Genomic DNA, 14,227 nt, shown 5'->3' with positions numbered 1-14,227 from the left:
TGCTGTAAACCCTGCTCAGGAGCCACCTCCTCCGGGAAGCCTGCCCTGACCGTAGCTGGACAGACTTATTCATCCCTGCTCTCCACCCCCACATCCTCCCTGTGTCTCTTTCCTGGTAGGGTCGCCCCTCGGCATGTGGTGAAGTCAGTGCTGAATAGACGCTTTGGAAACAACCAGCCAGTGGATGAAGGCCGGCCGGCAGACAAGTCAGGCGCTGGCACTCCGGACCGTGTGCAATCTCTGCTCAACAGTCCGGAACGGGCGGACAGGCGAAAACTGCATCCGCATCTATTTCAACGCTTTTCAGCCAAATCTTGAAGAACGAGCATAGGACATCTTGTCACAGGGAATACAGAAGGACCGAGCACTTCTTTATAATGTGGGCTGTTAAGACAGCACCTGACTAAGCTGGCAAGGTGGCCCACATAGGTCTCCAAGGAGGTTTCACCGTGATGCCCTTCTGAGCAGGGAGGGAGGGCGAGGGCCCGGGTTCTTATCATTTCTATCTATGGCTTATGATTTGAAAAAACAGATGACAAGACTGGGGGAAGACTCCCAACACATGCTACCTCCTGAAGTTTCCAAGGACCCTGCCACAGAGGTTGCTGTCTCAATGCCCTAGATGGGAAAGATGACACAGAGAGGTTAAGCTGTGTGCCTGAGGTCACACAGCTAATAAACGCCAGAACTGGGATTTGAATTCAGATTCCCTGGCTCCAGAGTCCCTCCTCTTTAGCTGACACCCTTCAGTCTCCTTCAACATGATACCAATAAGAACAAGAGTGTGAGCCACGAAATTAAAGGGAAGTGGGGGTTCAGGAGACAGCCCTGGGCATGGCTTCACTAAGCCCCGGGGACACAAGTCAGACCCTGAGGCGCTTTGTCACTCCCACACCCCAACCCACCACGTCCAATCAACCAAAATCTCATCAACTTCACCTCCTAAATGTCTCTCACAACCACAGCCCAGGCCCAAGCCGCCACCACAGTGACCCTGAAGGGTGTGCCAGCCTCCTAGCAGGCTCCCCATCTGTGTGCCAGGCACTTAATGCACATTGGCTCATTTAATTATCACATGACCGTCAGTGTGGGGAGGCTGGTGCTACTATGATCACCCCATTTTATGGAGAAGCAGAGGGAGGCTCAGAGGTCCACACCTTCCAAACCATTCTCCACAGGGCAACGAAGTGAGCTTCTAAACATGCAGCCCCTATCACTGCCTGGCTTAAACCCTTCCTGGCTGTCCTTTGATCCAAGGGAGCAGAGCACGGCCTGCCCCCAGCCCCCAGCATCCTGTCCCACTCTCTGCTGGAAGCTGTGTCGGTACAAGAGCAAGGAGTGGCAGTCAGACTAGGACAGCTGACTTCAGAACTGGTTATATAATTTGTGGGCCCAGTGCCGAATGAAGATGGGGGTCGGGGGGGGGAGTCTTGTTAAAAAAATGGTTAAGAATTTCAAGACAGCAGAGTCCAGAAACCAGGGTTGGGGCTCGACTGCGCACGGGGCCTGTGTGACTGCACTGGCCACGTGCCTGTGAAGCGGGCCTTGGCTGATGTCCGGATGGAGGCATACCTGCTCAAGGAGAGATGTTAAAGCAGAAAGGGCACTGTGCATCCTTAAACCTCTTACAGAGTGAGAAGAAAGAACAGAGTGAAAGGCGTGAAGGCACAGCCGCCGCCTTCCAGGGGCTCACCTTCAAAAGAGGAGACACAAAACAAAATTGTGCTTAATGTGAAAAATGTAATTATAAGAAGGAAGGACGTAGGTGCTGTGGTCCGCCTGAGATGTTTGGCAGCAGAGTCTGGGCACGTGCATTAACAACACAATCCCAGCAACAGCTTTCCTCCAGCCACGGGGGAACCTCTGGACGCGGTGGCTTTTCCATCCCACCCACCTGCAGACTGCACTCCCCACAGGGGCAGACCCGATGACGGTCACGGCGTTTGTCGGGGGAGGAGCGAGCTAGAAGCACTTGGCAAAGGGAATCAAGGAGTGAACAGGCTTCTGCTACCTGAACAGGATCCATCGTTTTTAGTTTTTTAGAGCTATTCTTCTTTTTTTATTTTTGAGGAGGATTAGCCCTGAGCTAACATCTGCTGCCAATCCTCCTCTTTTTGCTGAGGAAGACTGGTCCTGAGCTAACATCGGTGCCCATCTTCCTCTACTTTATACGTGTGATGCCTGCCACAGCACGGCTTGACAATCTGTGCATAGGTTCACACCAGGGATCCGAACCAGTGAACCCCGGGCTGCCAAAGCGGGAAGTGTGAACTTAACTGCTGCGCCACTGGGCCGGCCCCTACAGCTCTTCTTCTTAAGTTCATACGTCCTCCAAATTCTGATAATCTCCCCAACCGTAGCAATACAATTATTCAGAAAATTGGTTGTAGTGAAAATTTACAATATAAAACTTCTTCAGCTGAAGCAATGCAATTATTCAGAAAATTAGTTAAAGCGTAATTGTAGGAAAAGAAAAGCCATTTCACTCACCGACACAGAGGTGTTCTTTCAGCAAACACACAAATGCGTCCATAAAGGAGACACCGCCCCGCCCTCCTCCAAAGCAGGATGGGACGGAGAGCTCCAAGGCTGCGGAACAGCACGCCTCAGAGCCTGCTGGAATCTTCCGTTTGTTTTTGGCTGACATGAGCTATTTATCAAAACAGAGTTCACGCAAGGAGTGGCACAAGCCACAAATGCCTTGGTTTTCTGTGCCTTCGAGGTTGTCGGAGTTACAGCTCAACCTGGCCTGTTGAAATCAGCCCTGCCCATTGCCTGACCAGCTCAGGCTGCAGATGGCAGGGCGTTGCGGCACGCTGATTCACCGGAACGGGCAGATCTTTAACTTAGCCCTTGGCAATTATTAGCTCGAAAATGGGCATCGGGTAGGCATAGCCAAATAGTTAACAGGTAAAACATTACTAGGTAGAAAAAACGAGTTGGCCTTCTGGGGAGGTCGAAGGGCTAGGCTCCGCTGCACACATCAGCTGAGCAGGAATGTTCACAGAGTTAACACATGGTGACCCCGGGGGCCCAGCATCGTTACTGTCACCATAAAGCTGAGAGACCCGAAGTTCAGACATGTTATGCTTCTTGCCCAACATCACACAGCAAACAGGTGGCAGAGCTGAGACTGGGTTCTGGGATTCTGGACCTTTGTGACTGGCTCCTTTCAGCTGGCACAATATTTTCCAGGTTCATCCACGTTGCTGCATGTGTCAGGGCTTCATTCCTTTTTATGGCTGAATAGTACTTCACTGTATGGATGGACCACATTTTGTCCAGTTGTCCGTCAGCTGACGGATGTTTGGGGTGTTTCCACCTTTTGGCTATTGTGAATAGTGCTGCTAGGAACATCTGTGCACAAGTTTTTGCATGGACATATGTTTTCATTTCTGTGAGCAGGGTTTTAATAACACGAAGGGAAGGGGACAGAGGGATAGAGAGAGACAGATGAGGGAAAGAGACAGAAACAGACAGAGAGACTCCACACACCCCTAGGCACACCCACACTGTCACACAGATTCACACAGAGGCCCACAGAGACGCACGCGGAGAGACACAAAAACGAGAGACGGACATACAGGGAGACGCACTGATACACACACACACGGAGACACAAGCACCTAGAAACAGAGAGGCGGGGAGCACAAGCTAGAGACACACAGCCACATCGGCAAATGCCGATTCACTGTAGCGAGCCCTGCTCCTGGATCAGCCGGGAGCTCTCTCCCCAGCTCCAGGCCCGGGTCAGCCTGGGAGGGCAGCGAACCCTTCCACAGGGTCCTGCCGGGGTGGGCGAGGGAAGCTGTCTCCAGAAGCCTCAGGAAGTGCCCACAGAGGGGGACCCTCTAAAACTGACTTTTCAGCTTAACTAGAAGCTTCACCCCAGTGATTTCAAACTTTTGGGTGAAATTTGTTTTAAAACACTGGTGGGCGGAGGCGGCTGACCATGACCGTGAGTGTCGGGGCAGCAGGGTGTGGGGGAAGCGGCCCTCCCCAGGCAGGGGCCACACAGACCCAAAGCTCCTCTGGGACTCGGCAGAGGGACCATCTCCCTGAGCCTCCGGGAGGCACATCTGGAAGAGGTGGGATGGGACACTCCTCGCTGGGGAAATGGGATCTGAGTAAGGTCCACCTCAAGGGGCTGCTGAGAGAATTGCACGAGATCACCCGACTGTGGGTTCACATCACTTGAAAACCACCTGTGTGAAAACGTCTGGCCCTCAGCAGGGGCTAGAAAGAAACTTCCTTCAGTCTCTCCCCTTTTCCCAGGATCTCTCTCTCTTTCTGCTTACCTACCTAAATACCTATATTTACCTTTGGGCAATTGAGGCTGAATGACTGGAGTCTGCGGTACTTTCTGAGGACCAGGAATTGACTAGAAATATCCCACCTGTGGGAGAAATGCCCCTCCATCCAGGAGCTCAGGCTGGACGGAGTGGGGGCCAGGGAGGAAGAAGAGGGAGATTCCATCTTTTAACATCTCCATCAGGCCCAGAACTCCTGCTCCTAGCTATCTACTTAATATTTACTTAAAATAAAATGAAATGAAAACAAATAAACAAGCAAACCTATATGCAAACATTCACAGAAGCTTTATTCAGAGAAGCCAGACACTGGAAACAACCCATACGGTGGCAAGTCTGCAGGAGGGACTGAGCAAGTCAAGAGGACGGATCATTGCTATGTGCAACCACACAGATAAATCTCAAACGCATTATGCCGAGGGAATGCAGGCACAAGAAAGCACGGGATTCCGCTGATAGAAAGTTCTAGAACAGCAAAACCAATCATGGAGATGGAAAGCACAACAGAGGCGACCTCTAGAAGGGGTGGGGGGGTGGGATTAACTAGAAAGGGGCACTAGAGAGCGTTTGGGGTGACAGAACGTTCTCGAGTGGGGTCTCTGTTACAGGGGTGTATACACTTGTCAAAACTCACCAAACTGTAAACTCAAAATTTGTGCATTTTATTGTGTCTAAATCATACCTCAGAAAAAGAAGCCCACTGGGACACGGGATCTGTCTGACATTCGTGCTGCTAGGCGGGACAGACGACACCCAACGTCACCTCAGCAAACCCACCCAAACACACAGCTTACGTCCACAGCCTCCTCGTCCTTTGAGGTCTGTGCGTCTCTCTTCCTCCTCCTGGGCGGGGAGCCGGTTTCCGAGGGGGTCTGGACGTTAGACTCCAAGTTCCTGAGCAGACTTTGAGCGTCGTCTTTCTAAAGTTCAAAGAAGGGAGGGAACACACTGAGACGGCAGCCTAGTGCCCTGTGACTCTGGCCATCACCTCCCCGCCAGCAGTCCCGTGTGCCATCTCGGGGCCCCTGCCTGGCCCTGAGCGTGCAGTGCCCTGCCCCCCACTCCCGCCTGGGGTCGGCCACACACCCTTCAAGACTGTGCAGGCGCCACCCTCCTGAGAAGCCCCAGAATTAGCTGATTTGTAGCCCCGAAATCAATGCTCGTGGTGCTTTTATGGTCACTCCTGGACGTGGGCAGAACGGTGAAACGCTCAAACTGCCTGACGTGCAGTTTCCCACCGGGATTGAACTGGGCGAGGCTTCGCCTTCCGTTTTAGCTCTCCTACTGCAAACAAGCAGCCTTTCCCCATTCTACTGAGAGCCTTTTCCGCCCCCACCCTGCATTTTTGTGCTTTTTTGTTTGCGATTTCACTGTTTGAAATGGCTGAGAGCTCTCTAGTGTCCCCAGGCACAAGAAGGCGGTGATGCGCCTCACGGAGAAAACACGTGCATCAGATAAGCTTCCTGCAGGCCTGAGTTATGGCACCAACAAATTAACAATACATATTAACTACCGTGTCTTTAAGCAGAAACACACAGAACACAAGGTCAGGTGTCGATCGGTTAATGAACACGCCGTGACCAGAGCCCTGCAGAAATCCGGCCGAGCGTTCCCCCAGGAGCAGCGAGTCAGTGTTTGCTAATTGCGTGTTTGAGGTGACTTTACAGAACATAACGACTGACTGTATTTAAAATCCTGCGATGCCAGAGACCCCCCTCCAGTCCTCTTTGATCACCGGCTGCTCTTGGATCTAATCTTTGAACCGAAGAAAGATCGCAGTTTGTCACTCAGTCTGCAACTGTTACGGAGCATCTACAAAGCTTCAGGCCTTATTCTTGTCACTGGGACCAGAGTAATGAACAAAATTAACAAATTCCCCACCTTCATAGAATTTACCTTCCAGCGACAGGAGAGAGACGTAAACAAACAAAGAAGCAAACGTGCAGTATGTCAGAGGTGATGAGTGTTATAGAGGAAATAACAGAGGATGGGGAATGGAGAGCGATGGAGTGGAAGGCCTCCTGGGCAAGGTGGCATTTGAGAAAAAACTTGAAGGACCTGAGAGAGCAAGCCATTCAGATATCTCAGGGACGAGAATTCCAGGGAGAGGGCACAGCAAGTGCAAAGGCCCAGAGGCAGGAGGATGCTCAGCATATCCAGGGAAGCCTATGTGGCAGGAGCAGCCTGGGGTGGGGTAGAGGGGGGCAGACGATGAAGCCAGAGATTTGGAGGTTGTCTCTTGAGCAGTCATAGTGACCAGGACAAAAACCTCATCCACCCCATGGGGGAGCATCAGGTATTTTGCTCTGCAGTTACAAATGACCAGGAGGCCAAGGGTCAGCAGCCACTTGAGGACAGACTCTCATAGGAAAGAAAACCCCAAAACCAGCAAAAGGAGGAAACAGACTCTGAGCGGGGGGGGGGGGGGGGGGGGGGGGGGAGGGGGGAGGAAGAAAACACAAACAAATAAACAATTGTAACATCCTCAGAGAGATAAGAGGAGATACTGCACTCACAAAATAAGAACAGCATAGGATAAACATAGAACATTCTTTTTTTAAAGATTGGCACCTGAGCTAACAACTGTTGCCAATCTTCTTTTTTTTCGCTTTTTCTCCCCAAATCCCCCAGTACATAGTTGTATATTTTTAGTTGTGAATCTTTCTAGTTGTGCCATGTGGGATGCTGCCTCAACGTGGCCTGACAAGTGGTGCCATGTCCGCACCCAGGATTCGAACCGGTGAAACCCTGGGCCGCCAAAGCAGAGCGCGTGATCTTAACCACTCGGCCACGAGGCCAGCCCCAACATAGAACATTCTGAAGACAAAAAACAACTCTTGACAATTAAAAATGCGAGCAACTCAATGCAAGTATAAAGTTGAGAAAAGTCTCCCAGAAAACAGTGTAAAAAGACAAAGATGGAGAACAGGAGAGAAGGAAGATCATTAGAAGCCCAATTCAACCACAAAATGACGGGTCTTCTTGAAAGAAGCAACAGAACCTATAAAAGGAAAAGAATCAAAAAGAAATCAAGACAATGAGTTTCTGGATTGAAAAGGCCTTCCAAATGCACAGCACGATGGAGGACAGTCGACTACCACCAAGACCTATCCTGGTGCATTTCACACACAGGAGCAAAGAAAAGATCCTTAAGACTCTAGAGAGGAACAAAAGAGGAGCTTCCATGTGAAGTACCAAGGGTCACAATAGAATTCAATTTCTCAACAGCAGCAATGGAAGCTGGAAGACAACAGAAAAAAATGCCTTCAAAATTCTGGGGGAAAATTATTTCCAACCTGCAATTCTGTAACCTAACTACTCTAACTAAATTAAGAATAAAGATAGAACACGGATATTTTCAGACATAGAAGTTCTCAAAAGAAGTTCCATCCATCCTTTTCTCAGAAAGCTACTAGAGGATGTGCTCCACTCAAATGAGGAATTTAGCCAAGAAAGACAATGCAGGGGACTCCTGAAACGGGGGCCAACCCAGGAGAGAAGTGAGGAAGGCCCAGTGTGCTGGCCCTGAGAGGTCCCACTGTGACAGCAAAAGACTAGAGCAGCTGCTTTTCCAACTTTAAGAATAAATCTCTAGAGGGCTTGTTAAACACAGCTTGCTGGGTCCTACCTCCAGAGATTTTCATCAAAGAGTGGGGCTGGGGCCCAAGAATTGGCATTTCTATTATCTACTTGTTTGTTTTTTGAGAAAGATTAGCCATTGAGCTAAGGTCTGCTGTCAATCCTCCTCTTTTTTGCTGAGGAAGATTGGCCCTAGCTAACATCCATGCCCATCTTCCCCTACTTTATATGTGGGACGCCTGCCACAAGATGGCTTGACAAGTAGTGCGTAGGTCCGCATCCAGGAATCCAAACTGGCGAACCCCAGGCCGCCGAAGCAGAACATACGAACTTAACCGCTGCGCCACCTGGCTGGCCCCAAGAATTGGCATTTCTAACAGCTCCCAGGGGAGGCTGATGCTGCGGGTCCACAGGCCGCACTGAGAGCACAGTGCTCTAGAGAGCAACCAGCTCAGATTGGAGTGAGACAGAAGCTTTCTGGGAGGGAGGTTTTTCTAGAAGATTAAATTGGTCAAATACCTAATGTATTCAAATGTCTTGAGAGGAAATGGACATAAATAGGGAGAGTATAGTGTTAGAGAAATGGTAAGTACACAGACTCTAAGCAAATGGAAAAAACTGGGTAACTACTAATTTCAGGGAAAATAAAACGTGCAAAAAAGGAAAGTCATCATAATCATAGCTGGCCCCTGACTTACAGTGAAAAATGTCTACAGAAGCATAATAAAGGAAAGAGTGAATATTGATTTAACCAAAATCACCCTGTAAACACACAGGAAGGGTGGTGCTGGTGGTGGCTGGGGTGGGCGTATATTTGAAGGAGGGGAGAGAAGAGACTAACTCACTCTCCCCGCCAGATGGGAAGTCAATGGCCGCTGCCTAAAGCTGAAAACACAGAAGCAGCCACGAAAGCAAGTTATTTACAAATGGGGAGAAAATTACCAAAACAACCGGCTGGAAGATTTGGGCAAGGTGGCTTCTGAGAAGTGAGAAATGGGTGGGGTGTTGCTGCTTGTAAACCAGCACCTTAAATGCTATGCATGTATAACTTGGAAGCAAATAAAAAGTTTTATGATGAAATGAAACTGATAAAATAAAATGCAAACAACAAAGGGAAGGTGGTACATGATAAAATGATGAGCTCCTCTTGGACCAGAGGACAGAGTGCCCAGGACACATCGGGGAGGAAGTGCCTGGTCAAGCTTCCCTACGTGGTCTTCTCTCTGGGTCCAGAAGGATGAGCGGGACAAGGGGCAGAGAAAGGTCCCTGCTGGCAGAGAAGAGATGTACAGAAATGCAGAGGCATCTGGGGATCAAGGAGATTCTGGGGGGTGGAGAGCAGGATGCAGTGGGTGCACTGGCACCTGTGTGTTAGGCTGGCCACCCGGGGAAGGTAAGCCACTCTATGCACCATGCTGGAAACTAGATATCAGCTTTTGTAGGCATCCAGGAGTCACTGGAGGTTTTTAAGCAGAGTCACATTGTCAGATGTGCATTTTAGAAAGAAGAGACAAGAGGGAGGAGACGGAGGAAACGAGTCCACTCAGAAAGGAGGTTGTTGCCAAGGTTTACTCCAAACGGACAGGCAGTCCCGTCAGCCCTTGAGGGCTACAGCCCTGGTCTGAGCCACCACCCCCCTCAACTGACAGTGCAGCGTTACTGACCGGCTGTGCAAGCCCAGGCAGCTCAGTTAAGCCCTGCGAGTCTCAGCTCACTCCGCTGCAGTATGGGCTACTGCTCTGGTCTGAATGTCCCTGTCCCCCTCACCCGCAATTCATACGCTGAAATCCTAACCTCCAAGGCGATGGTATCTGGAGGTGGGGCTATTAGATCATGAGGGTGGAGCCCTCATGAATGGGATCAGTGCTCTTACAAAACAGGTCCCAGAAAGACCCCTCAACCCTTCCACTCTCTGAAGACAGAGTGAGAAGTCCGCAGTCTGCAATCTGGAAGAGGGCCCTCCCCAGAACCCAGCCATGTTGGCACCCTGATCTTGGACTTCCAGCTTCCAGAATTGTAAGGAATAAATGCTTGCTGTTTATAAGCCACTCACTTTATGGTCTTTCTGTTACAGCAGCCCGAACAGACTATGACAGATACTAACTGCCACCTCACCAGGTAGCAGATGATTAAAACTCTGACTTAGGGGTTTAGACAGCCGGGGGTGAAAATCCAGCCCCACTGTTTACTCATCCTGCGACCTGGGACAAAGAACAACCAGGCAGAGCCTCGATTTCCTCTCCTGGAAAGTAGGGATAAGGACAGTTCTCCACACAGAGGCCTGGAGTAAGGACAGAGAACCAAACGCTGGCGAACGCTTGGCACGGGGCCCGGCACCCAGCCAAGGCTCTGCCAGACTACTTCCCTCTTCACACGAGACGCCAGTGTCCCTCGGTGCCTCCCCATCACCAGCGGGATGTCACAACCTCAAACTTACCTACAAGCATCTTGCACTATTTTAGTTTCAGCCTTTCTCACCCTTTTGCAGCACAACACTCCCCAGAAGTCGCCTGCAGTGTGAAAAAGCCAGTGCTCACACCTGCTGGACTTTCCACATGGGCCAGGAATGGGGGGACAAGACCACGTCACCTAATCTCAGATCCTACCAGACTTTATCCCTCAAGGGGGTCAAAGCTGCAAGATGTAAAACAGGCACCATACCACCACCGATCAAATGCCTGCTGCGTATCCCCACACGACATCCCACCCCATAACACCTGCCACAGGACGCATCCACTAACCTCCATCGGGGACCACCTCCATCCACATACAATACAGTGGCTGTGGGGTTAGACACACGGCTGTCATTTCGGCAAATTACTTAACCTCTCTGTGCCCCAGTTTCCCCTTCTGCAAAATGGGGACATTAAAGGCACAAACTCACAAAGCTGTTTTGGGGATTTGACAAGATAATTCAGGTTACTGCGGGCACACAGTCAGCATTCACTAAAGGCTAGCATTATCATTTCCCCATCACAGAACTCATGCGGCTGTGTTACAATCCAATGTTTACCTGTAATCTGTCCCTCTCCTTCTGGAGGCTGCGAACCCCCAGGGGCAAGTGCAGGGTCTATCCTGCTCATTGATGTGGAGTCAGAGCCCCTTGGCCCATGGCTGGCAGCAGAAGGTGCTCAGCAAACAGTGTAGGGATGAATGAATGCACGCATACCAGAGGGCAGCTGGGACTCCAGAGAGCCGAGCTAGGTGACCCACAGAGGAAGGAAGCAGGAATGGACGCCCAGGGGCCAGAATCCCCCACCTCCTGTCCACCACGCTGAGCAGGGCCCCTCTGCCAGCCTCAGGTCCAAACCCTCAGTGCTACAGATGAGAAGACTGAGGCCCAGAGGACTATAGCGGCTGCCCACGATCACACCGAGGAGTCGGATGGAGCGGGCACTTCTGGGCACTCCAGGCCAGTGACCTTATGTCACTCTGCCGCCTCCCTCTGAAATCTCTGACTCCAGCCCCCTCCCGGAGCACAGGGGGCGCCCCGGGCAGGACCGCTTGCGCGCAAAGCCCGCGATCACGCTCAAGTGGCCGCCGAGCGCAGGCGCGAAGCCCGCACCCGGGGCCGAGGAGGACCGCGCCGTGCGCCCCACGCCCCGCCCGGCTGCGCGCCCGGCCGACCCACCTGGTGCCGCGAGCGCGCGCGGGCGGCGCGGCGGCCGAGCCAGAGGCCGAGGCCGAGGCCGAGCGCGGCGCCCAGCAGCACGGCGGGGGCCAGCAGCGCGGGCGCCGGCCGCACCGCGTCCCGGCCCAGCCGCAGCCGCGCGTCGCTCCCGCAGGCCGCCGCGCCGCGGGCCATCGTGGGCTCAGGCGGCGGGCCGGCCGCATCCCGCCCGCCGCCGCGCTGGGCCCCGGCCCGTCGCCCGCCGCCCCGACCCCGCCAGGGCGGCAACGCCCGACTCAGAGCTCGAGCCGGCCAGGGAGGCGGCGCGCTCCGCCGAGTCCTGGGGCCTGGACAGTCTCCTCCCTCCTGCTCCTCTCCCCGTTCCCGGAGCGCCCCAGCCCGAGGGAGGAGCCTGGATCGTCCGCCCAAAACTTTGAGCCAACCCAGCCCGCCCTGCCTTTGCACTGAGCATGCCCGGCGAGAGGCGAGCGGGAGTTTGCTCAGCCAGCAGGACCTTTCAGAGTCTTGGTTTAGGCCAAGCCTCTTGACTTCCAGGGAAAAAAGGGGGACCCCAGCCACGGAGGAGGGTGTGGCTCCGATAAGTTTATTGAGCGCTTACGATGTGCTAATCATTTAGCCTGATGATCTCAGTAACCTTCTCAACACCCCTCTGAGATGGGTACTATCTTGGGCCCACCCTCCTGACCAGAGCAGTCAGGGCAGGTAAGCGACGCAGTGCGGGTCCAACTCCAGGCTTGCTCCTAACCTCTGCCTATTGGCCGCCCTTGGGCCGCACAGTCCTGCACCGCTGCGAACAAGTCGCCCGAGACTCCTGTTTGAATCCTACTTTCTTCTATGAATGGTCAATGCTTTCCTCTGAGACAACGTGTAGAGAGATTTTTACATCTGGCCCCGGTAGGAAGGAGACCCTGCACGGTCACTCATTCACTCCGCATTTACAGAGCCCTGCTGTTCCCACCAGTACCAGGCCAGCAAGGAAGCAGACAAGGTCCAGGCACTGAGGATGGCCCAGCCGTGTGGGAGATAAGCAAGCAGATGTTCAGCATCTGTTCTTTCCTTAAGCAAATGTTTACTGCACAGCTACTAGACGCTAGCTCTTGTCCTGGGTGCTGGGGGTACATGCACACGCACACGCGCATGCACACACACATACTCCTACCCTTTGGAGCTTAATTCCCTGTGACGGCAGGGGCAGGAGTACCATGAGGGTCTGCTTCAGAAAAGAAGGGTTTTCATGTTTATAACCTGGACGTACAGCTCAAGTTTCTAGTTTCTTCCCTCATTTCCTCATCAACCCTTCCCAGTGGGAAGACAGGAACTATTATCCAGATTCACTTTTTATGGATGGAGAAAGTGACAGCTAGAGAGGAGGACTGGCTCATCCAAGTCTTGCAACTGGGAAATGGGACAGATGTATTAGCACCTATGTCTGCCTGGCTTCAGGGCTCGCACTCTCTGCTATGCGGAGCTTCTAAAAGTGGCTCCTCAGAAGCATCTCCAAGGCTCCCGGGAACCCTACGGGCCATGACCTGAAGTTCTTGCTTTATGCTGCCTATTCCTTTGGATTCTCAGGCTTTAGTTTTAAAAATGTAGTGTTCTTTGTATTTTACTTTATTATAAAGTTGTTTGAATATTAAGATCATCCTTTAATTTACTCACCCTCGAATGGCATTGATGCTCCAGCAATATGCTAGCATTTACCTTTGGTCTTGTCTCACACCTGCCTGTTGCTGGACACCCTCAAGGGCTGGGTACCCTATACAGGACGCTTGGCTAATAAACTCTCAGGTTTTCAAACCCCATTGCCTTGTCCATGTCAAGTCAGGGAAGGCCTGTCCTTGGAGGGACGGGGGCAAAAGGGGCTGCCAAGTGCCAGGCTTCCCCTGAGGCTGCAGACAGCATGACAGGCTGCCTCACAGGAAGGCTGGCAGGTGAGGCCCCTCTCCCCAGAGAACAGGTGCGAGCTGTCACTGAGTGGTGGATGGTGGTGAGGAAGCAGAGAAACTGCCCTGCCAGGCCCTCTGCCTGTCTCTGCCCCCTTCTCCTCCTGCCTCCCTGCCAAGGCACAGCCCTGCCCTGCCTGGAGAGCTCAGAGAGTCTGCTCAGCGGCTGCCTCCTGGCTCCAGACACCAACTCCCCTCTTGCTGGTTTCCCAGAGACGTGGCACCGTGGCTGGCCTGCCTACCTGTCCCCCAGGAGTGTGGGGGACACCTGGGTAGGTCCAGAGGCCAAGCCACAGCAAGGACTCAGGCAGCGGGAGCCCAACTGGGCCGAACTGAACCCAACTGGAAATGAGAGTGGCCTTTTCCTCCAAGCCTGAGCTGCCAGTCTCCCTCCCAGCCCTTCTCTGTGCTGTTGTGTCCCTTCTGGGCTCTCCAGGACACGCCCCGCCTCTCCAAACGCTTCTCAGTTCTGTAATAGGGGGCTGGTGGGGCTGGGGCAGAATATGGATTCAGCCGCGTCTGTGTGTCAACGAAGGCTCCCTGGAGGAGGGGGTCTGAGCTGAGAGAGAACGGACGGACTCTCTCGTGGAGGGTCATTCATGGAGGGCACTTGGAGTCCCCGACATCTTTGGGAGTATGGGAATGACCCGATCTGATTTGGGTACTGCCGAGACCCCGGGCGGGGCGCGAGCAAACCCAAGTTCGGCCGCCGGCGCGGCCCCGCCAGCCTTGCTCCCTCCCTCCCTCCCTCCCTCCCAAGGCCG

At 52.8% G+C, this 14,227-nt stretch overlaps 1 protein-coding gene across 7 annotated transcripts in view; it reads right to left on the bottom strand.

Moving 5' to 3' along the window:
• The window catches only part of EVC (EvC ciliary complex subunit 1), an 87,109-nt gene extending 75,224 nt beyond the window's left edge, over positions 1-11,885 (bottom strand). For 4 of the 7 annotated variants that reach the window (XR_011538337.1, XR_011538334.1, XR_011538335.1 and 1 more), the window contains exons 1-2: positions 11,521-11,813; positions 5,105-5,230 (exon numbers count right to left, since the gene is read on the bottom strand). Coding sequence is in view for 3 of the 7 variants with exons in the window: in XM_070613285.1 (XP_070469386.1) it covers positions 5,105-5,230; positions 11,521-11,694 (300 nt within the window). In the remaining 4 variants the exon portion in view is untranslated. Of the gene's footprint in view, positions 1-5,104; positions 5,231-11,520 lie in introns of all 7 variants that reach the window. The other 3 variants (XM_070613285.1, XM_070613286.1, XM_070613284.1) reach the window with 3 other exon arrangements.
• Positions 11,886-14,227: the final 2,342 nt, after the last annotated feature.

Source organism: Equus przewalskii, chromosome 3 (genome assembly GCF_037783145.1).
Source record: "Equus przewalskii isolate Varuska chromosome 3, EquPr2, whole genome shotgun sequence".
NCBI classification, from domain to species: domain Eukaryota; kingdom Metazoa; phylum Chordata; class Mammalia; order Perissodactyla; family Equidae; genus Equus; species Equus przewalskii.
This window is presented reverse-complemented; position numbering and strand designations above follow the sequence as displayed.